The sequence below is a fragment of the Dama dama genome, chromosome 5 (genome assembly GCF_033118175.1).
Source record: "Dama dama isolate Ldn47 chromosome 5, ASM3311817v1, whole genome shotgun sequence".
NCBI lineage: Eukaryota > Metazoa > Chordata > Mammalia > Artiodactyla > Cervidae > Dama > Dama dama.
The window spans coordinates 18952616-18976216 of NC_083685.1; the positions used below are offsets into that span (position 1 = coordinate 18952616).

A 23601-nucleotide genomic window follows, 5' to 3' on the forward strand; every position below is an offset into this window, starting at 1 on the left:
GCCGAGGGGGCGGGGCCGGCCAGGGGCGCGCGCGGGGCCCGGGAGCCCGCCGCCGCCGCCGCTGCCTGGGGAGCCGCCTGGGCAGCAGCCGAGCCGGGCGGCCCTCATGAATGGGACGCGGCGGCGGGGCGGCCTCAGCCGCTTTTATGATAGGAGTCATCCCACTCAAGGGAACTGTTTTCCTCTTAAAAGATATGAAGTGGTCTCGGCCGCTCGCCCTGCGGGCTGAGGCGACCGGCGGCCGTTGGCGCGGCTTGGGCGGTTGTCTTGGAGAAGCAAGATGGCGGCGACGGCTGCCGCGGTGGTGGCGGAGGGGGACACGGAGCTGCGGGGCCTGCTGGTGCAGACGCTGGAGAACAGCGGGGTCCTGAACCGCATCAAGGCTGAACTCCGGGCAGCGGTGTTTTTAGCATTAGAGGAGCAAGAAAAAGTAGAGAACAAAACTCCTTTAGTTAATGAGAGCCTGGAAAAGTTTTTAAATACAAAAGATGGCCGGCTGGTGGCCAGTCTCGTTGCCGAATTTCTTCAGTTTTTTAACCTTGACTTTACCTTGGCAGTTTTTCAGCCTGAAACTAGCACATTTCAAGGTCTTGAAGGTCGAGAGAATTTAGCCCAAGATTTAGGAATTATTGAAGCCTAAGGTACTGTGGGTGGACCCTTATTATTAGAAGTGATCAGACGCTGTCAACAGAAAGAAAAAGGGTCAACCAGTGGGGAAGGTGCACTGGACCTGTCTGATATACATTCTCCATCAAAGTCACCAGAAGGAAAAACAGGTGCACACACTCCTCCCAGTAAGAAGGCCAGCAATGATGCCAGTCACAGCGATACCAGTATCTCATCATCAGAGCCAAAGAGCAGAAGTAGTCTTCACTTACTGGCCCACGAAGCTAAAATCGGGTCCTTGTTAGGCAACAACAGTCTCGATGTCAATGCCAAAGCGCGTCCCGGTCCAGATGAAGATGACCTGGAAGGGGATTCTTTCTTTGATGACCCCGTTCCTAAACCAGAAGCAGCGTACCGTTGGAGAAGTGAACCCAGTAAGCAAGCAGGAAGCCTTGCATCGCTCTCTGATGCGCCCCCCCTAAAAAGTGGACTCAGCTCCCTTGCTGGAGCCCCTTCATTGAAAGAGTCTGAAAGTAAAAGGGGAAACCCAATCCTAAAAGATGTTCAATTGGTCAACGATAAAATTGGATCACTTGGATTAGGGACTGGAGAAGATGACTATGTTGATGATTTTAATAGCACCAGCCATCGCTCAGAGAAGAGTGAGCTGAGTATTGGGGAAGAGATTGAGGAGGACTTCTCTGTGGAAGTGGATGACGCCAACACCAGTGATAAACTGGAGGATCTGACACAGGACCTGACGGTGTCGCAGCTCAGTGACGTCGCCGATTACCTGGAAGACGAGGCCTAGACCCGCGCGGCAGGGCGCTGTCGGCAGAGGACGGGACTCGGATCAGTTCCCTCCAGACAATCACTCTTTGCTGGAATGTCTGCTCCCTGTTGGTGCCTTGTGTTTCAAAGGATTACAGATATTTTAAAACATTAACTTTTCATTATACTAAACGAAATAATTCCTATTTGAGCCCATGTGTGGAAGATTTAATATTCCTAATTTGGTCTAGGTACATGCTTCTCTATGAAAGTTGATTAGGCTCAAATTTACCACAAGGAGGGAGCCGGTACAGTGCTGGTATTAAGCGCATCGGGAAGGCGGTAGTAGAGCTGTGGGTTCACGGCTCCACGTGCCTGCCTGCCTGCGGGCCGGCACCAGGGCTCTGGCTTTCGGCAGCAGGAGGGGCATCTGCAGTCGGAGGGGGCGGTGGTGGGTGGTTTTACAGGGAGCTGGCCGGTGGCCTGGAAGATCTGCAGCCTGGAGCCTGTCACTGTAAGTTACACTTGATAGGTTGACTTGGCTTTGCATTTCCTTCCGTTTGGGAGGTTTGTTAGACCATTAAGGTTATATTAAAATCCTCGTGTGTGTCCTTCTTAGTTTTGCTCGTTTTAAAGATTTAAAATCTGGAGGTGCTTGTGATTTTTTATTTGTGGAATTGTCCCTAATGCATTTGAGGTCACCATCCTGGGTCTGTGTAAGCAGTTTTATTCACAGGTTCTCCTCATTGCAGTTATTATTTGTAAAGATGCTTTGAAACATTATTAAATACCAAAATGCATCTTAAAAAAAAAAAAGATGAAATTCAGAATTGGCTTTGCTTTTTGAGTTTTCTTCTCTAAGAACACCAGAGAAACCTATTCTAGGCAAACAGCTCTTGTTGTCTTGACAACACAGATTGCCAAGAAAATAAGTAAACAAAGCATCTGAATCTTATTTTTAAGAAAACTTGGACAGTACAGGGAGGGGATGAAAAGCAAGACTTTAAAATTATCTCGCCCACTAGGAAGGCATCAAACTCCTGCCAAGACTTTGTCTTTTCCTTTCTAAACTGTTCTGTGTTCTACTCATGCTCTCCACTGGAATGTTCCACCTCCCAAACCTTGAACATCCAGAGACAGCAGAATTAATCGCACCAATGTACCTTATTTGTTGAATTCTCTCCCATTCAATAAGACAGTAGAAAAATGCTGGGATTAAAAAAAAAAAAAAAAAGACACTGGTAGGGGGTGGCAGGGGGGCCTTCCCTGGTGGTCCAGTGGTTAAAATGCCAAGCTTCCAATGCAGAAAGTGTAGGTTCGATCCCTGGTGGGGGAATTAAGATCCCACATCCCACATGCATGACAGAAAAAGAGAGAGAAAGGAAGGAAAGAAGAAAGAGGACCCTGAGAAGTTTCTTCGTTTTCTTCAACAGGCAGTGAGATTAATATGTGTGTTAGTCCCAAACATAAACAACAGTATAAAAGGGAAAGTCATCAGCAGGAGCATAGATGAAGTTCATTTGCCTTCTATGTATTTTGAGAAAGAAGATAATTAATTAGCCTGACCATCCAAAAATGACAAAACATAAAACACTCTGAACAAGTAGTATTATTCGAGGTACCCAGATGAGCACAGGGCCCCCCAGGTGGCGCTGGTGATAACCTAACTGCCAGTGCAGGAGACTTAAGAGATGCAGGTTTGATCCCTGGATCGGAAGATCCCCTAGAGAAGGGTGTGGCAACTCACTCCAGTATTCTGCCTGGAAAATCCCATGGACAAAGGAGCCTGGCCAGCTGCAGTCGAGTGGGTCGCAGAGTCAGACACAACTAAGGCATGTACACACACAACTTAGCATGCACACACACAGATGAGCACAAAGGCAGCCTGACAAGAAGGAATGAGAATCTTATCACACCTGCACTGAACTCTGACTGGCCTTCCCTAGGGGGCTGAGTCAGGTCAAGTCTCTGGGCCTCAGTTTCCTCACCTGTAAAATGGTATTTGGCTCACAGGCATTAGAAACGGTATGTGTGAAAGTACTTAGCTCAGCATCTGGCCTATACTGGGTACTAGATAAATGACAACTGATTTGATCAATTATGTATTCAACAGACAGAATGTTCTCCCAAACAGCAAAGTACTTTTCAAAAGTCTGGGGCAGACAGCTGTAGGGTAACACAACAGCAACGTTCCCAGCCCTGCAACTTACTGGCTGTTATGGGTTTGGGTAGTGAGTGACTTAACCTCTTCATGCCTCAGTTTCTACATCTGTTAAATGAGATTATTATTATTGCCTACCTCTTAGGATAGTTGTGAAGATTGTGTTCATAATCAATGAAAATAACAACACTCTGTAAGTGTCAAACTATTTGTTCTCACCTGCCCCAGGATTGAAAACAATACCATACCTGCTGGGGAGAGTTCCCACCGTGCCAAGCCCCTGGCATGGGTCATGAGCCCACTCCTCTCTTTCCCTTTGAGGATCTATTCTCAGGTCTCTGGTAGAGACCCAAATGCCCATTGGCTATTTACTTTTAGTTTTCTCCTCCTCAAATGTCTTCTTCCTTTAACCAAACCATTAATTCTTTTTTTCTTTTATATTGAACTATAGCCGATTAACATTGTGATAGTTTCAGGTGGGCAGCCCAGGGACTCAGTCATACATATACATGTATCCATTTTCCCCCAAACTCCCCTCCCATCCAGGCTCCCACATAACATTAAGCAGGGTTCCCTGCACTATACAGTAGGTCCTTGTTTGTTATCCATTTTAAAAATAGCAGTGTGTACATATCAATTCCACACTCACTATCCCTTTTCCCCATTCTTCCCCTGGGCAACCAGAAGTTCATTCTCTAAGACTGTGAGTCTGTTTCTGTTTTGTAAATAAGTTCATTTGCATCATTTCTTTTTAGATCTGTATATAAGGGATATCATACAATATTTCTTCTCTGATTTACTTCACTCAGCATGACAATCTCCAGGTCCATCCATGCAAATCATTGAGTCTTATACCTCTACATTAAACCTCCTGGAATTTTACTGTTCTGATTCTTCATTCCCAAATGCTTCACCAGGAAAAAAAAAACTAATTAGCTGTAACCCAGACAGTTACGAGTTTGGGGGTCACTCTGGTGTTTCCAAATTTCCATTTAACCTACTATTCCTTCCTGAAGAAGCCAGGCTCCAGTCAGCCAATCTCAGTCACAGACGGCCGGGAGCCGCAGACTCTTTTTTATTAGCTTTGGATGTAGGCCTGGCAGGGTGAACGTGCAGCAAGCTGAGAACACGGTCAGGCAGGAGACTTCACAGGGGTGCCAACTGTGCAGTCAAACAGGGCTCTGTGTTTAGACGGGCCTGTACCTGGTTTAACACTCTGCTTAAAATATAAGCCTGATATTTTTATTTTATTCTGGGCCTCACAGTTTACGTAGCTGGTCCTGGTCAGGTGTAATGATGTCTGGTTTTTATCACCCTACCTCTTAGAGACTTTTGTACATTAAGAGCAGAAAGATCCCTTCTTAGATTGGAAGGAGCTTAAGTACAATGACCAAAAATGACATTGGATGAGAGAATACATGGGCAGAATAGAAACTGATAATAGTGGTTACTTCCTGGGAGGAAGAATTACATTTTACTACACAGTCTCTAACAATATTTTACTGTCTACATATATAACCTTTCAAATAATTTTAAGATCTTTAAACATCAACATACCAATTAGTGTCTCTATCCACACTGAGTCTTTTATTTTCACAGCAGCTGTCTTTGGCCAGTGAACAATCGCACCCTCAAGAGTGGGAGTTGTTTTACAGTCTCAAAGAGCTCTGGGGGTAAATTGTTTCCCATCGGAAGGTTTAAATTTAACAGAGAAAGAGCCAATGATAGAAGTGGCAGGATTTGGTTGGTTCCTTGTTGCTGTTTTGGATTTGAAACACAGGGATTTTTCTGTGAATTGCTGAAGACAAATTCACAAATTCACAAATTGCTGAAGAACAACAACCGGCTTCTGCTTAATTGCAGGGTTGATATATGTAAATAAGATACAGTGCATATTTGAGTGATAGCATCCACGCACCTCTGAGCTTCAGACCCTTTCTCAACTTATAATCACCTTATTCATGAGGAATTTCTTCTCTCACCCCTCATTTACTAAGTAAAGAAAAAACATACTCATGCAGAAGCGATGAGAAAGTCAACACCCAGAAAGTGACTGAAATATGCTTCTTGTCATGGGTCCAAAAACCCATAAAAGGACCTCTTCCATCTTAATCTCCAGTCAGGGATTGACATGTGCTAGCAGGCACACGCAGGCCCACCACGAGCAGATGTCCAGCAGAACAAAGCAGGGCAGCCTCGAAGGAAAACTCAAGCCTCTGAAAAACCGGCCTCAAGCCCCTTGAGAGGTCTACCAATACCCACAAGAGCTCTTGTCTGAGCACAGATGCAAGATGAATTTTACACAGTGGTGGAGAGTGTGCACAATTTCTAATAAGATATTGGCAGTTTTGCCCAGAGAGAATATAATCTTTAACATTTGCACTAATTTAGCAATAAACCAGGCATTTATCAAGAAAAAGTCAGTATCCTTTCTATCTTTTCAAAAGAAAGAAAAGGGAAAATAAATGTGTTTATTTTAGCAACAAAATAAGACAAGACTAACCAGAATGCAGTTTACTGGTAAGACAGACCATTGAATACATCATTTATGTGGAGGGAGGGAGCATGAACGAGTCCAAAATCTTGTACCCTACACAGGCATCCAGCGGGGGTGTTCTCACTAGAGAAGATTTATCAAGGGCACCCCGTGAAAGGGCAGGTCCTGATGCAGCTGCCGGAAGAGCATCGCACACCGGTTCCTCTCCTGAGTCTTCCCCAGGGTGTGGTAGAGTCTGGCCTGGAAGTAAACGACGTCTCTGATTTGCTCTTTGCAGTCGACCTTTGCAAAATAGTTCTTGGCTTCGTTGAGGTTCTCAATGGCGGCCTCCAGAGCTGTTGGAAAATGGGGGAAATACCACACATCTTTAACTCAATGCTTCACATGTAGGTTTCAGAACTTCATATCTATTTTTATTGATTTAGCATGTACCAGAAACTTTTACATTCTACTCTTTGAGAAAGGAAAAAAAAAAACAAACTAGGTCTTTAGTCCTGCTTTCCAGCCTGGCACCTAGTTCTGCAGGGTTAAAATAACAATTCACTTGCCTTCAACCTTCATGCAAGCACTCAAGGGAAAGGACTTTAAATGCTGCATGAAATTTTCACATGGATTTGTGAACACTCAAACTTTTACCAGTCTTCTGTAACAGAATTTATTGCCTAAAGATCTTTGTATGGTTTCCTACCTTCTGCTTTCTTCAGTGGCTCACAGGAAGCTGCTGAAGCCACCTGGCACTTGGCCACCAAGAACATGGCCCGGCCTTTGTCCAGGACAGCCCCGTCAGCCAAGATGGGCTCGATGGCCATATGGAGAAGACTTAAGGCCTGTTCTGGGATTCCAAGGATGAGCTGAAAAAGAAACATCATGGTGCTACACACACCCACACCCACTGCCCACTGCAGGAAGGGCTTCTTTTCTGGCTCTTCTCTCCTGAATTGCAACGTCTGGCTTACTTTCTCCCTAACATGTACTATCTTTAATGTGTACCACACTCTTAGAGAACAGAATGCGTGACCATCTGATTTCAGACTACAATAGATAAAGGCGGGAGTAGTTATTTATACCATAGAAAGGTTTCTGTCTCTACAAAAATCTTTTACATTGATGATTCAAAAAGGCTGAAGTAGCTGTATAAGGGAGGACTTCCCCAGGGGCCGGGGTTCCCTCATAGCTCAGTTGGTAAAGAATCCGCCTGCAATGCAGGAGACCTGGTTCAATTCCTGGGTCAGGAAGATCCTCTGGAGAAGGGATAGGCTACCCACTCCAGTATTCTTGGGCTTCCCTTGTGGCTCAGCTGGTAAAGAATCTACCTGCAATGTGGGAGACCTGGGTTTGATCCCTGGGCTGGGAAGATTTCCATGGAGAAGGGAAAGGCTACCCACTCCAGTATTCTGGCCTGGAGAATTCCATGGACTATATACTCCATGGGGTTGCAAAGAGTTGGACACGATTGAGCAGCATTCACTTTCACTTTCCCTGGTGGCAGAGTGGGTAAGAATCCACTTGCCAATGCAGGAGACGCAGAAGATGCAGGTTTAATCCCTGGGTCGGGAAGATCCCCTGGAGAAGGAAATGGTAACCTACTCTAATATTCTTGCCTGGGAAATTCTATGGACAGAGGAGCCTGGTGGGTATAGTCCATGGAGTCGCAAAACAGTCTGACATGACTTAGCGACTAAGCAACAACAATATGTGGATCATACCAGGTTGATATACCAGGGAAGAAACAGTCCCTTCTCTCACGGTCTTTACATTCTACAGGGGGAGACGGAAAACAAACGCAAAATGCAATTTAATTTCCAAAACATTTCACTGAACACATGACTTCCTTATTTCCTTATCTGTTCTCTTCTTAAATCGAGCACAGCTCTGGGCCGGCTAAGTCATTAATGCCATGCAATATCCTCAGTGAAGAGGCGCATCCTCCTTTGTAAACACACAGCTCTGTAAAGCCAGTGCCACTGGGAGGCATCAACTTGTCACCAGGTTCACAACTCCAGACTTCCATGGAAGGCTTGCACAGTGAGACTCCATACCCAGATTTCAATATTGAGAAGCAAAAAAGCTCACTAGGATCCTTTTCAAAACCAAAGAGTAGTAACAGATTCACTAGTTCTCGAATACTAACATGTGCTATACAAACAGCAATCAGTTTACCTGGGCAAAAGCCAAGTTCAGCACCGTTTCAGAGGCCAAATGCTGCAACCGGTACTCCTTGGAGAGAGCCAGGGCCTGCAGGAGCACGGGCAGTGCGATGGTCGGGGAGGAAGATCGCCAGTACAGCTCCGCCACAGACAGCAGGACACTGCCCGCAAAGAGGAAGGCACGTGTGAGGATAACCAGCACAAAGCACCTCCCGGGGGAGACGCACAAAAGCCCTCCCTTACCTGATCACCATTTCTGTATTCCTGGTTCTCTGACAATGAATCAACAATTTCTGTAGAAGCTTGTGTGCCTCTGACATTTGGTTCTGAGCCTGTAGGACAATTGCTTTTCTGACACAGAAAGAAAATAGATGTGAATGGTTATGTCACTGTTTTGCGAGGGTTGTAAGTAGAGTCAGCTTCAGGGTTAGAATTGCTGCTTCCTCAATTAGAATGTAAACCTCCCAAGGGGAATAAATGCATCTGATATAGTTTGTGTTAAAAGAGAAAAAAAAAAAGTGTACGTGTGTCTCTGTGAGCACATATGTGAACACACACACACACATATACATGCACACAAGAAAAAAATCTGGAATGAGATAGCATGTTAGTGATTATCTCTGAATAACCTGACTTTCTCCATTTTGCTTATTTGGATTTTCTAAAGGCCTGTAATAAACAGGTAACAAACAGAAAAAAAATTTTTTTTCCTAGGCCAAAGTTAATAAATTAATTCACAGACAAAACAAATAAGAATAAAGCCATTTGAGAATTATTTCATTTTGGGGTTGAGTTTTCAAATTTTCTTACCTATATACACCCTCTATGCTATTAAGAGCTGTGATTCCTGTAACAAGTGAATCAGCTAAATGATATTTGCCATCATTCATTGCTCTGTCAAACTGTATTTTTTGATCACACAGCATCCATAACTAATGAGGAAAAAAAAAAAAAAACAGAATGACAGATGTTCACCTCATTATTCAATAGAAACAAAAGTATTTTGGCTCACTTAGCAAATATCCTTGCAATTCACACACATTTTTTTTTTAGACTTAAAAAATTTTTTTTTAATATTTCAAGTATTTAAAGAAAAAGCACTATATAAAATAAACACATGTGTGGCAACCATCAATTTGTCAAATCACAACATTCTGCTTTATTTGCTTTAGATACTGTTACACGTTGAGGTCCTTTGAAACTTCCATTCTCCTCTGTGTTTTCAAAGGAAACATTTGATTTGTTATCATTCCCATTCATGTTTTTATACTTTTACAAAATAACTACTCATCCTGAAACAATACATAGTATGACCTTACATTTTTTTAAACTTTGTATAAATAAACAGAATCATACTGTATGCATTCTTTGACAACTTGCTTTTGAGCTCAGCATTATTCAGGGGGTGCTTATGCATGTTAATACAAGTAGTTCTAATTAATTTCTTTTCACTGGTGAATAGTTTTCAGTTGTATGAAAACATGGCAACTTATCTATTCTCGTGTTGATGTTAGTTCCAATTTCTCACTTTTCTGAACAGTGCTGCAGCAGACACTCTCCTACATCACCTGGGTGCAATACTTACCCTGGGTACAAGCAAGCAGCAGAAAGGCTGGGCTGCAGGATATATGCACCTTCTCCTTAACACAGCGCCCATTTGTTCTTTAAATGGGTCATGGCAGTTTACACTCCCCATTGGCAGTGTATGGTATCTTATTGCTTCACACACTCACCAACAATCAGTGGTGTCAGATATTTTACTTCTGGCCAATCTGATGGGTATGAAATATCTCACTGTTTTTTCATTTGTATTTCCCTTGATCAATAGCCAGGTTGAGTACCTTTCCATCTATTTATCAGCCCTATATAGATGTATTTTGTAGAGTGTGAGTTAAATTGTCTTTTTCTTTACTGTGCACCTTCTTTAAAAGTGGCTAGAATGGTAACCATGAGCGCTATCACAGAACCACGCTTAATTCTTTATTCCCCACAGCATCCTTGGGTGCTAAGCTTCTATTTAGTTTGCTCACCGCCTTTCTGTCTGGGTACTTTGAATTTAGCTCACAGTCTGCTGAAAGCAGCAATGAGATCCCAGCACAGCTTATAAGCAGATGGGCATCCACACCGTATCTACTGAGGTGGGGCCAACAACCCACATGACTGGGAGCCTTACTCTAGGGACCAACAGTAGGAGATCCTCGGGCCATGGTCTCTTATGATTTCAAATTCCCTTATCATCTGAAGGCTAAACTGGATAAGGGGAGGAATAGAAAGAGGACCCTCGTAATAGATTTTCTTGGCCCCATCAGAGATGGAAATCGGTGCAACAAGGAACAGAGAGCCTAGGACTGCTTTATAAAGCTCCTTCCCTCTGGATACAACATCTGCCAAAAAGGTTGGCAGCTGGAGCTGCCAAGGAGAAGACAGAGTAACAAAATGGAGACCCAGTTCTCGATCTATCAAAGGACAATCAATTAGAGATATAAGGAATATTCATTTAAAACCATGAAGACAGGAATGAAAAAATATCCTACTATAGGCTCTTTTCAGAGTTAATTTCTCAACCTTGAACACATCTTACAGAGTCTCCTATGCTGACCAGACGTCACAGAAAGGAAGGGAGGGGAGATGCTACAGTATTCCATTTTGATAATAATGCAGTACAAATGGTCTTTTCAAAAATAAATAGATGACACACAAAAAGCAGGTTACCTGGGCATGCTGACTATTAGGTGGGAATCTCTCCTTCAAGTGCTTTAACACTTCTGAAGCGGCGGCGAAACAGCCCTGAAAGAGAAAGCCACGGTTTGCTTAGCACACCTGTGCTGATGCCCGACCTGCTGCCCCACTCACAGGATGTTGCTCTGACTCACCTGTTCTTGGTGCAGCAACCTGGATGCCCCTAGGTGGAGACTGGCAAATATCAAAGGGCCTTTTTTTTTAGGCTCTAACATACTTCACATATACTTAAAATAATTTTTTTTTAATTACATGTGTCACCCATGTTCACTCTAGGAAAAAAACTTACAAAATACATGTGAACAATGAGAAAAACATAAATTACTTTTAATCTCATAGAAGATAATCATAGTAATTTCTTGGCACATACCCTTCTGAACTTCTCATATGCACATGAATATAAAACATGTAAGTATTCCAAAAATAGGTTTATTCACCATTTTTAAACATTGCCTATAGAACTCTTTACCACACAGTAGGCACTCAATAAATATTTTTTGAATGAATGACTCTTTCCAGTGTCAACAAGCTCAAATCTATACACCATAGTATTTTATTAGGTGAATAAATTATAGTCCACCAAAATAATCTCCTTGCTTGGAATATTTTGATTGCTTCCAATTTCTTCCATTTTAAAAATGCTAGAATGATTATCTTACTGCATATATCTTTTCATACTTGCCCAATTATTTCCTTAGGATAATACCTTAGAAGTAGAATTGCTAGGCTAATTGGTAGGCACATTTACGCTTTTTGACACATGTATTACTAAACTGGGCTTCCCTGGTGGCTCAGACATTAAAGAATCTGTCTGCAATGCAGGAGACCTGGGTTCAATCCCTGGGTCAGGAAGATTCCCTGGAGATGAGAATGGCAACCCATTCTAGTACCCTTGCCTGGAAAATTTCATGGTCAGAGAAGCCTGGTGGGCTACAGTCCATGGGGTCACAAAGGAGTCGGACACGACGAGCAACTAACACACACACACATTACTAAATTACCATATAGAAATGTACCAAATACTTTTCTTTTGTTTTTATTTGTCTGACATTTTGGCTGCGTGGCATGTGGGATCCCAGTTCCCTAAATAGGGGTCAGATTCATGCCCCCTGCAGTAGAAGCACAGAGTTCTAACCACTGGACCGCCAGGGAAGTTCCCTCAGAAATATACCAAGTACTTTTACACCGGCATCCTACACATTTCTCCTCCCCTTAGGTTTAAGCTTCTTTGCCTACTTGTTTGGTGAAACTGGTTATTTCACTGTATTAATTTTAACTTCTTTAATGACTAGATTGAAGTTTTTTCATGTTTTATAATCATTTATGTTTTTTTCTATGAACACATGTCCATGTCTTTTTCACATTGCTAAATTGCTCTTTATCTTATTAACCAAAAAGCTTTTCAATTTATCCCAATCCTTTGATAAAGTAATTTATCTTTAAAAAAAAAAATGTTTATTTATTTTGCTGTGCCAGGTCTTAGCTGGGGCACGCAGGATCTTCCATCTTCACTGTGGCATATAGGACCTTTAGTTGCGGCACATGGGATCTAGTTCCCTGACCAGGGATCAAACCTAGGCCCCCTGCGTTGGGAGAACAAAGTCTTAGCCTCTGGACCACCAGGGAAGACCCTGATTAGGTAATGTATCTTCAGTCTATACAGAAGCTCACGTAAGACCACAAGTGAACTTCTATTTGAGTAGATGAAATGGAAAGTACACTGAATTACAATAGAAGATCATTAATCTTTTTATTTTTGTGATTTTAATTGGCTAATCTTGCCAGTTATTTTCATGACTACCCTACGGAGTTGGGCATGTGGATGTAGACGGCTGTCAAACCTTCAGGCCAAGAAGAAAGAACAGTGCACAATTGGCAATACTCGCCCAAAACATTCCCATCATGACCTGTCACTTCCTGAGGCCGGGAGAGGAACATGACACAGTGAATCAGAATTACACAGAAAGAACAAAGGGGGCCAGCTCTCTTAACACTTCCTCTGGGCTGTAGGAGGAAGCTTGCCAACAGCAGCTCAGACCCCATCACTTCTCTACAGGTTCACCCAAGCTCCAGACAACTACCATATACCAAAGGGCAGCATCCAGTTTATCTGGAGATCAATTTCAGGATACAACTTGAAGCACACACAAAGGAAATAAAAGAGCAAATAGAAACTCGTGATAAAACAGCCTTCTCCGTAGCTGGCCAAGCTTAATTTCATAGGTATAAATCTAATCTGTGTAATTGAAAATGTGACAGTCATCAGCCCAGTGGGTTTATCTACATGGTCGATGTTCTAACATTAGAGAAGTCTTTCTAAGGCAGGTTGAGGAGCGGTGGGGAAAGGGACTGAATGGAAATAAAGCAGCCACCTTCTTTTAGCTATGCAATTAGAGGCTTCCAATGGAATCAGGCGATGATGAGGGCTTTCACACAAGCCCAGAGATGGAAGCGGGGGCGGGAGATGGAAAGATTAACACAGAATCAAAGAGCGAGATTACTTTTCAAGTCTAACCCCCAGTAAAAATCACAGAACAATTAACAACTGGCCTTGGAGAAAGTGTTAAAGCTAAAGAAGTGAGCCAAGACCAGATTTCTGTCAAGTAGTTCTCCATTCCAGCAGAAAAGAAATAATTTCTACCATACGTAACCCAAAAAGGACCAAAGGGAAGTTCTGTTTATTTTTACTTTTTTGGTTGTGCTGCTTGGCTTGCAGGATCTTAGTTCCCTAATCAGGGATTGAATCTGGACACTCGGCAGTGAAATCGTGGACTCCTAAACACTGGACAGCCAAAGAATTCCCTATTTCACTGTTTAAGGCTTGTGAGAAAGGTGCTTCCCAAGTGGCTCAACGGTAAAGAATCCATCCGCCTGCCAATGCGGGAGACGCAGGTTCAATCCCTGGGTTGGGAAGATTTCCTGGAGAAGGAAATGGCAACTCACTCCAGCATTCTTGCCTGGAAAATCTCATGGGCAGAGGAACCTGGCGGGCTACAGTCCATGGGGTCACAAAGAGGCAGACATGACTGAGTGACTAAATAACAACAACAGTAGGGAGAATACTATGTTAAAGAGTCACCAGGGGACACTTGAAATGGGTGGATTGTGGGGCATGTGAATTACATCTCAATAAAGTTGTGGGGGAAAAAAGTCAACATGAAGCTTATACCAATACCTAACTGAATGCGCCCTGACTCATTTGTTACAAATGCCCCGCTTAACTAAGGCACCAGCAGAGGAAAAGAATCAATGTTAAAGAGGTTCCAGTGCCATTACAAGAAGGAGAAAGTGATTAATGTGCAGCATTCCTGGAAGAAAGCAAACGGCAAGAGCAGCTGGCCTGTTTTGATGTCAGGAAGCATGGGTGATGCTTCCCAGGTACAAGAAGAAAGCAGCTGACGGAGGTGCAGGCAGATGCCATGGCCAGAGTCCATTCACGCTGTCTGTTTCCACAGCTAGTTAGAGGATCATAAAATGCTAAAATATGTCCAGTAGAGAGAAGTATTTACAGACTTCTGAAAGGGGCGGAAACCACTCAAGGATCTTCAGGCTGCGGATTAAAGAATATTGAGTGCTATGATGCAACCTAGCGATCATTATACCACAAAGAGGTGGAGAAAATAATATGATCAAGGAAATGCACTTACAGCAAGGCAGCAGTTAGAGCTGGCTCTAGATAAGAGTGTTCCCCGACCTTTTCTGATGAAAGACGTTTTTGAGCAAAGGGAAAAGAAAGCCAAGAGCAACATGAGCAACCCTTGCGTCAATCCCCTATAAAGAGATTTATGTAAAATTACTTGGGCTGTAAGTCAAGGTTACGCCATATTCCCAATGTCTTTCTTTTAAATCAGTAAGCCTTGGGTTGAAGATCTGACACTGACATTCACTGGTCGTGGGTCTGGGACTTCGCTCCTGGGAACTCAGTTTCTCTTCTGTGAAATGGGATGATACCAAAGCTGACCGGATGGGGCTACTGTGAGGGATCTGAATGATCACACATGGAAATCACTGACCACAGAGCCCGGCACAGAACAAATATACGACATACCTTAGCTGTTATCATTTTAGCTGTGTTCTTATTATGTTCTTCCCTTTCCCACAAACACACAGCTCTTCCACACTAAATTTCAAAGACTCCTTCTTATTCCATCTGCTACCTAGAAATAGCTGATCTCTTAGTCCCTTCCCCGATGCCAGAAGAGGTCCTCAGCTCCACAAACCTTGCAGACTCTATACCCAGTCCATTTCTACTCATGGGATTTCACCCTTTCCGCCACCTCCATCCAACCAGAGCTGTCTGTGCTTTTCTCAAGCACTAGAGGAGAGAAATGGAAGAGCCTGCACTGTTCCGGAAGCACACTGGCCCGGTCACCTGCCTACCTGCTCTGCGTGCAGCTCAGCGAGGTGACAGAGCGCCACAGCGAATGACTCCGTGTTGTTCTGCTGCACGCCCGCGTTCACGGACTCCAGGCTGTTCATGCTCAGCAACATCTGGGCTTGCTGCAGGGCCATAGTGCTGGGGAGGGGACGAAAAGGCATCCCTGTCAGTCAAGAGACCCAGGTGCCCCTCAGCTACACCCTACAGTTACCCCAAGAGGAAATGGAGGAGGTGACGCCTTTCTGCAAGCTCTGGCTCCGTGAGAGTAGCTGTCTCCCAATGCTGGGCCTCCTGTCCTCGGGACAAGGAGAGCAGGAAAGCCTCAAAGGTGTGGCCTCAAAGGAAACACGTGGTGGTTATGACACAACTGGGAGCTCCAAGCTCCAGACCTCCCCCACCCCCACCTCTAATCTTCCCTGGGGACACAGCATGTTAATTAGCTTTCACAGTAAATTCAGACCTGATGCCATCTTGGCACCAGCTGCTCTGACAGTGGAAGCAGTGGCCAGTGTCTGCATCTGTTTCACACCACACTGTGCCAAAAATTATTTCAAGTACAAAAACAAGACTGATACAATAGGCACTTCCTTTCATCACTGAATTCCTAGAAACAGCAGATTGTCTAGGTGAGAGGTGAGGTAGCGACAGGGCTTCAGGATTAAAAATCTGGTTCAGAATTTACTTCCAAGCTTAGACATGAATTTGAGCAAACTCTAGGAGAGAGTGGAGGACAGAGGAGCCTGGCGGGCTGCAGTCCACAGGGTCGTAAAGAGTCAGACATGACTTAGCAACTGAACAGCAACAAAGGAGGATAAATGGGAATTACACACCAGGCCGGAGATGGTCCAGAAAACACACCCTGGTTAACAGGGAAGCAGCTCTCATTATGTAACAGCTTTGGGGTTAAGAGGGTGCTCAACTTGAGTGACCCATGGCATCTCAGAGCACAGGGACGTGGTGTTTGGAGTCCAAGGACCTCAGTTTGAGTGTGGAGGTCCATGCTTGTTAACTTGTTAACTCATTTGTTATCTGGGGCAGATCAGATGTGTGAACCTTGTCCTGTGCATCCGAGAATGGAGATCACCCCCAGTTACCTCCCAGAGCAGTTGGGAGGAGTAAATAAAAACAGGCAGAGAAGGAGCTTCCCTGGTGATCTAGTGGTTAGGAGTCTGCTTTGCAATGCAGGGGACACCGGTCCAATCCCCGATCATGGAAGATCTCACATGCCTCAGGGCAACTAAGCCTGCGGACCACAACTACAGAGCACGAGTTCTACAGCCCCTGGGCCACAACTACTGAAGCCCGCGTGTCTGAGAACGAGGCCGCACAACAAGAGAAGCCACTGCAATGAGAAGCCTGGGCACCCCAACTAGAGAGTAGGCCTGCCTGCTGCAACTAGAGAAAGCCTGCACGCAGCAACGACGACCCAGTGAAGCCAAAAATAAACTAATTAATTAATTAATTTTAAAAAGAAGTGGATTTAAAAAAAAATGGGCAAAGGAAAAACCTTTGCAAAGTCTGTGTACAAAGTAGAAAATATTTAAAAATTTTAAAGCACTTTCTTTAACCCGCTGCAAAAACAACCTCCATCCATTTGGCCCTCACAGCACCAGTTTTCTGGCTTCCGCTCATCTGTAAGAGGACTTGTGTCCTTGCAGCCTTGATGGTGGGCTTGAAGACGCACCTACGGCCATAGAGTCTCCAGATGGCTGTCTTCTGGGCGATGCTGATATCGATGAGCTCTGATAGGCTGTGCTTCCAGTGCAGGAGGTCCGAGTCCTTTAGGGCATCCATAAGTTTGTTTGCCGTCTTTCCAGCAAAAGCTCTCTGCTGAACCAGGGACTGTATTCCTAGGGAGGCGAGGTACTAAGGAGACAGACATAGGCACAACTCAAGATAGAGATGACAAGACAGAATTTGTTTTGCTCTTCAGAAAGTTGGGATATTTCAACACGTGCTCAATGACATCACTATTTATAAAGAAAGTACCTGCAGCCTGACCCTAACCCATATGAGAAATGTTCCTGAAAAACTAGAGGATGGAAGAGAAGCTAATGGTATAGTGAGAAGGGCCAGCTCTGAAGTTAAATGGATCTGGACTTAAACACTGCCTCTGCTGCTGACTGTGTGACCTAGGGCCAGTCACTTAGCTTCTTACACAAGCCCATCTGTAAAATGGGCATCAAACCTATCATGCAGACTTATTTTAAGGATTAAAATGACATAGTATATGTCAAACAATGCTGGGTACATTATGTAGTAGGAGATTAAGGGAAAAAATGCATATTAGGAGCATAACTCTTCATTAATTTATGGTATAATTTTCAAGGATGAAAGCTCAACTAAAAAAAGTCCAGTCAAATCCATAACAAAAATTGTGCTTACAAAGTCTTATCTTTTTTTTTTTTTTTTTTGAGACAGAATAAGGTTCTTAGAGCAATAGCAATCTAGATTCTACAGTCATTACAACTTCATGTGTAGGACTTGTGCCCTTTCAATGCCCCTCATTATCTGTCATTGGAGAATACAGGTTTACTGGTTTGTGGCTTTGTTTATTACTTAAAACAAGGATCAGCAAATTTGTTCTATAAAGGACCAAAGAGTAAATAATTTAGGGTTTGCAGGCCACATTTGGTTTATGCCACATATCCTTCTTTGTTTTTTCCCCCCAACTTTTTAAAAATGTAAAACCCATTCTTAGCTTGAGGGCCATACAGAAGCAGGCAGAGAGCCAGGTTTGGCCTGTAGGCTATAGAGTTTGCCAGTCACTGGTTTTCTTTCTTAAAAATTTTCTAAATAAAGATGTGGTAGCTTAGTGTTGATCAATACACTAAACAAAGATCTCATCAAATTGATAAATGGAACTTTCACGGATGTTATTAGGATAAGAGGAGGAGAGGGAAATCTATTCAAAGAATTTAGTGGTTTAATTAATAATTAAGGTCACATGAAACTACCAAGAATAAAACCACCCCAATTGTTTAAATAATCTCATAGAAAGATGAGCCTTACTGGTAACCCAAAATGTACAGCTTTCTTCACAGAATGTTCCAGCAGAACATAGCTATCAGATCTCTTCTGTCCCAGCACGTAAAGCCAGCTCTGGCAAGAGAAGTCATCAAAATGTATCAAAACAACGATAATGGCTAATGTTCTACTGAAAGCATCAGCATGGTTATAAGAACAAATTAACAAGGGACAAAATAAGCCCTCTAAAACACACTTTCACAAATTATGAACTGAAATGAAACCCATCTAACACATTAAAACCATCAGACTGAAATAAACAAGCCATTTATCTTCTTCACCTCTGAGAGCCGTGAGTGGCAAATGTTCCAGAAAAAAAAAAGACATGAGGCCCGTGGAAGCCTTGGAAGTGAGAAAGTGAAATTCTCAGGTGGTTGCTGAACTGGGTTCTACTTGTTTGATGATGTGCTTGGTGATGACGCTTTGACAGCACAAGCTCTTATCCAGTTACCAGGTGCTGCAGACACATTTCCTTCATGCCAGTGTCTAGTGTGACAGTTTTGCATGGCAAGCTGCATTTCAATTTGTAGACAAGAAATGCCCCCAAACAAAATGGACATCAAGAATTAAGAAAGATAAACACAGCTGGGTTGCCTTTCCTGAATCCCCCTGACCATCTAACTAGTTTACCATCACCACTGAGGACCTTCCAACTGCAAAACAACCTAATTCATATAGGGCCTTTCAGATGCCAACAACCCAACCCACAGGCAGAACTTCCAAGACAGGAGGGTGGCCTCACCAAGCAATGCTGGAGACACACGTGATCGTTGGACTCCTGGGCAATCCTAATCGCCTCCTGCAGGGCAAGCTCTGCCTGTTGACTAACGACAGACTGAACATTAATAACTCATTAACAACCGCAAACATGTGTAAGCAACGGTAACAGGAAGTCATCTGTATGGTAATTCACCAGCGTGCAGGCCTCTGGGTTGGAAGTTGAAACTGGGGGCTTAGTCCTCACAGACACCCCCATCCCAGAAGCAAAAGAAACAGTTACAATAGAGACACAGAACATGTCCCTTCTAAGGTGGAGTTCTACTAAAAGGGATCTGAAGTACTGGTTTTTCCCTATCTCAGCTCCTAAGATTTTTTTTTTTTTTAGTTGTCTAATGCTGAGGGCTTCCTAGGTGGCTTAGCATTAAAAGAATCCTCCTAAAAAAATTAAAAAATAAAAATAAAAGAATCCTCCTGCCAATGCAGGAGATGCAAGAGATGCAGGTTCAATCCCTGAGTTGGGAAGATCCAATGGAGAAGAAAATGGCAACCTGCTCCAGTATTCTTGCCTGGGAAATCCCATGGACAGAGGAGCCTGGGGTGCTACAGTCCATGGGGTCACAAGAGTTGGACACAATTGAGTGACTGAGTGCATGAACATGTGCACACGTGTGTGCGTGCACACACACACACACTCTGCCGAGGGGAGGGACAAGGAGAGGATATAAGGTTTTACTTTTCATCACCTTCCTTTCGGCATTATTTGAAAAATTTTGTGAACTATGGTATTTGATACTTTTATAAATTTTTTCAAAACTAGTTTTGAAAAGTATTTGGAAGATTTTCACTTTTGAGATTTCTTTTTTCTGCTCATGTGGCTCCTCTCCAACTGGGATGTCTCCCCTAACCTTGCAACTTCTGTGGAAATTCAGTCAACTATTCTTGGCCCCACTGAGCCTTCACTTCTGAAAAAGCCCATAGAAAAAGTATCTACTTGCAGTGCTTAATTAAATATGAATACTATTTTGTATCACCCTCTATTTAATCTGTTAGTTTTATTTCTTTAACCTGCAGGGGGCACCAGCAATGTCTTAAACTTGGGGTTCCCCAGTGGCAAGTCACAAAAATTCTGTAAATGCTGGGTCACTGAGATCTCAAAATAGAATCAGAAATTCTATGGGTATCACTTATGTAGGGAAAATTTTATGCAAAATTTTCTTTCAACAAGAGCAATATTAATTTTATTAATTTTAACTGGGAGAGCTGAATTCTTCCTCAATACTACCTGTTTGGATAAAGAAACATTTTTACCTATTTTATATTTCTTTTAAATCCCTTTTAATGCTTAGATGCACCAGAATATAAGCTATTTGAAGGCAGGAAGTACATCTTCACACAGAGGCCCCTTATAAATACCAGTCGATGTAACTTTGTTGAACATCTGATGACCAAATAAATTATGTTTAGAAAAAGTCTTCTGGGAGAATTGTACAGATAGGATGCTAAAACAGAACTAAAGAAAGATTATTTTTCCCAGACAGGAAGAAAAAGTAGATTACCAACACAGAAACTTCAAAGTTTCTGGCAAATCCTTGAAGAATCAATGGTTTTCCATTGCTGCTAATCAGAAAAGCCTCTGATAAAAATTTTCATTAAATAGCAAGAAGCAAACTGGTTGAAATATTTGAAACATGCTGGCTGTCATACTGTTTGCAAAATGCCAGAGCAGAAAGATCTGCAGCCTCTCATAACTACTTCCTATGTCATTCAGAGTAAACGCCAACGTCCTTAGTTGGGCCTGCTGCTACCGCTGCTATGTCGCTTCAGCCGTGTCCGACTCTGCGCGACCCCATAGACGGCAGCCCACCAGGCTGCTCTGTCTCTGGGATTCTCCAGGCCTACAGGACCCTAAATGCTCTGACCTCTGCCACTTCTATGACCTCATCCTCCTCTACTCCCCCCTTACTTACGTCATTCTGACCATAAGTCATTCTGTCATTGTTCCTCCTCAAACATGCCCAGTAAATCCTGCCTCAGGGCCTTTGTACTTGCTGTCCTAGGTGATATGAATACTCTTTCTCCAGATACACACACAGATTACTCACTGCCTCAAATCCTTCAAATCTCTATTCAAATATTAACAAAGGTTGAAGATTAAGACCTGTGCAATTATCTGGAAGAAGAGTGTTACTTATGAAAATAATAACACTTATCATCTCTCTTTAATCCCTTATCCTGATCTATCACTACCTGATAAATTACGTTTAGTGTTATTTATTATTTACTTCTCCCATTGCAAGCTCCATGAGAACAGAGCACATTTTTTTTTCCACTGCTGTATCCTCAGCACCTAGAACAATGCCTAGTACATAACAGACACTCAACAAGTAACTATAAAGATTTTTAAGAAATTATCACAATCCTATTAGCTCAGTGACAGTTATACAGTCTCATAGCTCCAGGACTAAAAATAAAGAAGCCTGGAGTTGAGTAAATCAGAAATTAACTAGTAATTAATTCTGTACAGTTAGCTGCCTATCCATTGATAATATTGCAAACACGGAGAAATTCTATACATCAACAGACTAATTATTTGTATCTATCAGACTACACACAAACTTCCAAATGCAAGGGCAAGCTGTGTGTAACACGGAAACAGGTTATTGGCAAATATTCAAATGATGTTGCTATTTATTACGAGTACATAAAACATGAAAGGCTGTGATCAAAGAGGTTACTAAAGCTGGGCAGACAAAAAGAAGTTGACTCTTAGAACATGGAATCTCACAAAATCATGGAGTTCAGAGTAGCCTTAAACATTTTTTGGTTCAAGTATCAGAGGCTTGAATTCTCTGAATGTCACCCCCGCTGCACACCTTAGCACTCTGCTGACACTTTTCTCCGAAGGTTCTATACAAAGAAATCTCCTCCTCATAAACAGCAAAAATGTTTTGCCCTTTAACTGGCACTTACCAGCTCTCAATCTCCTCTAGTAGTCACACCCTTGATCAATCTAAGTACTTTTCACACTACCTTCACTACAGAGAGATGTCAAATACACGCTTGGCTAAACTGTTTCTTTTCCAGGCTACACAGTCTCACATCCTTCCCACACTATTTACATGGAATGGCTTTGAATGCCTCCAGTGAGACTGTCCCCCAGGCAAGCTCCAGCTTGTCTAAGTCCCTTTGAAAATGTGACAATCAGAAGTTAATAGAATTTCCTTGTTGTTGCCTGGGCCATAGAGCAAGGTGTAGAAGTCTCAGTTCTTGAACTTTGGACACTACACTTCTAGAAATACACTCTAGTCTCGACTCAAAGATGCCTGTGTCAGAAACCAATTTTTCTTAAATGGGAAAAAGCCACAGGGAGGCGGAGAGACTCTATCAGTTAGTAATTTCCTACCTTTTCACCATTATTCACGTTATTTCATTATTTTCAAAATAGATCCCATATTTTGAAAGACTTTATCCTGTTAACTCTATTTACTAAAATATTAATAAAATAACTGATCAATTTCCTATTTTTATTTATTAAAATCATAGGCATACCTTAATAATGGCATAAGTCAGTGTCACCTCACTGAGCCCCCTGAATTCCAACCAAAAACACAAACGTGACTTTCGGCAAGCCACATAGTCTTTTGTCAAATAAAGGCACAGCTTCCTTTTAGCTTTTTCAAATACTGAAAATAACTTTTACATACCCATTATTTCCTCTGAAAAATCCTGTTGGGAATCTCTGGCCTAATGACCTAATTTCCTTTTAATTCAGTGCCGGTTGTTCTTAGAAGTAATGCAAGAGGCCAAGCACTTAGACGGTAATGCTAAATAGTGACTCCAGGGGGCAGACTCTTTAGGCAGAGGGTTTTATTATCTTCTGTTCAGTGCAAAAAGCTTCCTTCTTTGCAAGTTATTGACAAGGTCAGGTTGAACAATCTCTTTTTCTCTTTTCTTCCCCTTCCTCCTCCTTTTTAAAAAATATACGGCATATTTTTTAAGCTTTTTATTTTATATTGGAGTAGAGTTGATTAACAATGTTGTGTTAGTTTCAGCATACAGCAAAGTGATTTGGTTATACATCTATTAAATACATGTATCTGTTCTTTTTCAAATTATTTTCCCATTTAGATTATTATGTAATATTGAACAGAGTTCCTTTGCTACGCAGTAGGTCCTTGCTGGTTATCTATTTTAAATATAAAAACAGTGTGTGCACGTCAATCCCTACCCCCCACCCTTAACCATGAAGTTCATTCTCTAAGTCAAATACAGCCTATTTTTAAAAACACATCTCAATTAACATTTGAGAGATAATTTCTTCAATTTCTACATAGACAAAAGTTTATACACTTACTAGTGACCAAAGCGGCAGTGCAGGGCGGCCAGGTTTAGAGCCGCGTATCTCAGGCTCCGGCCATAGCCCTCTTCCCCGTTACTTTTGCTTTCGGCTCCAGTAAGAATCAGGCGGTCAAAATAATGAAGGAGGCTGTGTGTTGAACTGAAAACGTCTTGAACTCGGAGGTTGTTTAAGTAGCTGAGGTAGTGCTAAAAGGAG

The 23601-nt window shown here is 42.7% G+C and overlaps 1 protein-coding gene and 1 pseudogene across 1 annotated transcript in view; one reads left to right on the forward strand and one right to left on the reverse strand.

Moving 5' to 3' along the window:
- The first annotated feature begins 60 nt into the window (after positions 1–60).
- Positions 61–2207, forward strand: LOC133056550 (centrosomal protein 43-like; annotated as a pseudogene).
- A 2902-nt stretch (positions 2208–5109) lies between these two features.
- The window catches only part of ANAPC5 (anaphase promoting complex subunit 5), a 34987-nt gene continuing 16495 nt past the window's right edge, over positions 5110–23601 (reverse strand). The window contains exons 7-17 of the mRNA XM_061141961.1: positions 23401–23591; positions 19069–19150; positions 18312–18401; positions 16984–17165; positions 15302–15437; positions 10895–10969; positions 8993–9114; positions 8426–8533; positions 8196–8343; positions 6724–6886; positions 5110–6370 (exon numbers count right to left, since the gene is read on the reverse strand). Coding sequence (XP_060997944.1) covers positions 6159–6370; positions 6724–6886; positions 8196–8343; positions 8426–8533; positions 8993–9114; positions 10895–10969; positions 15302–15437; positions 16984–17165; positions 18312–18401; positions 19069–19150; positions 23401–23591 — 1509 coding nt within the window. The 3' untranslated portion in view covers positions 5110–6158. The remainder of the gene's footprint in view (positions 6371–6723; positions 6887–8195; positions 8344–8425; positions 8534–8992; positions 9115–10894; positions 10970–15301; positions 15438–16983; positions 17166–18311; positions 18402–19068; positions 19151–23400; positions 23592–23601) is intronic.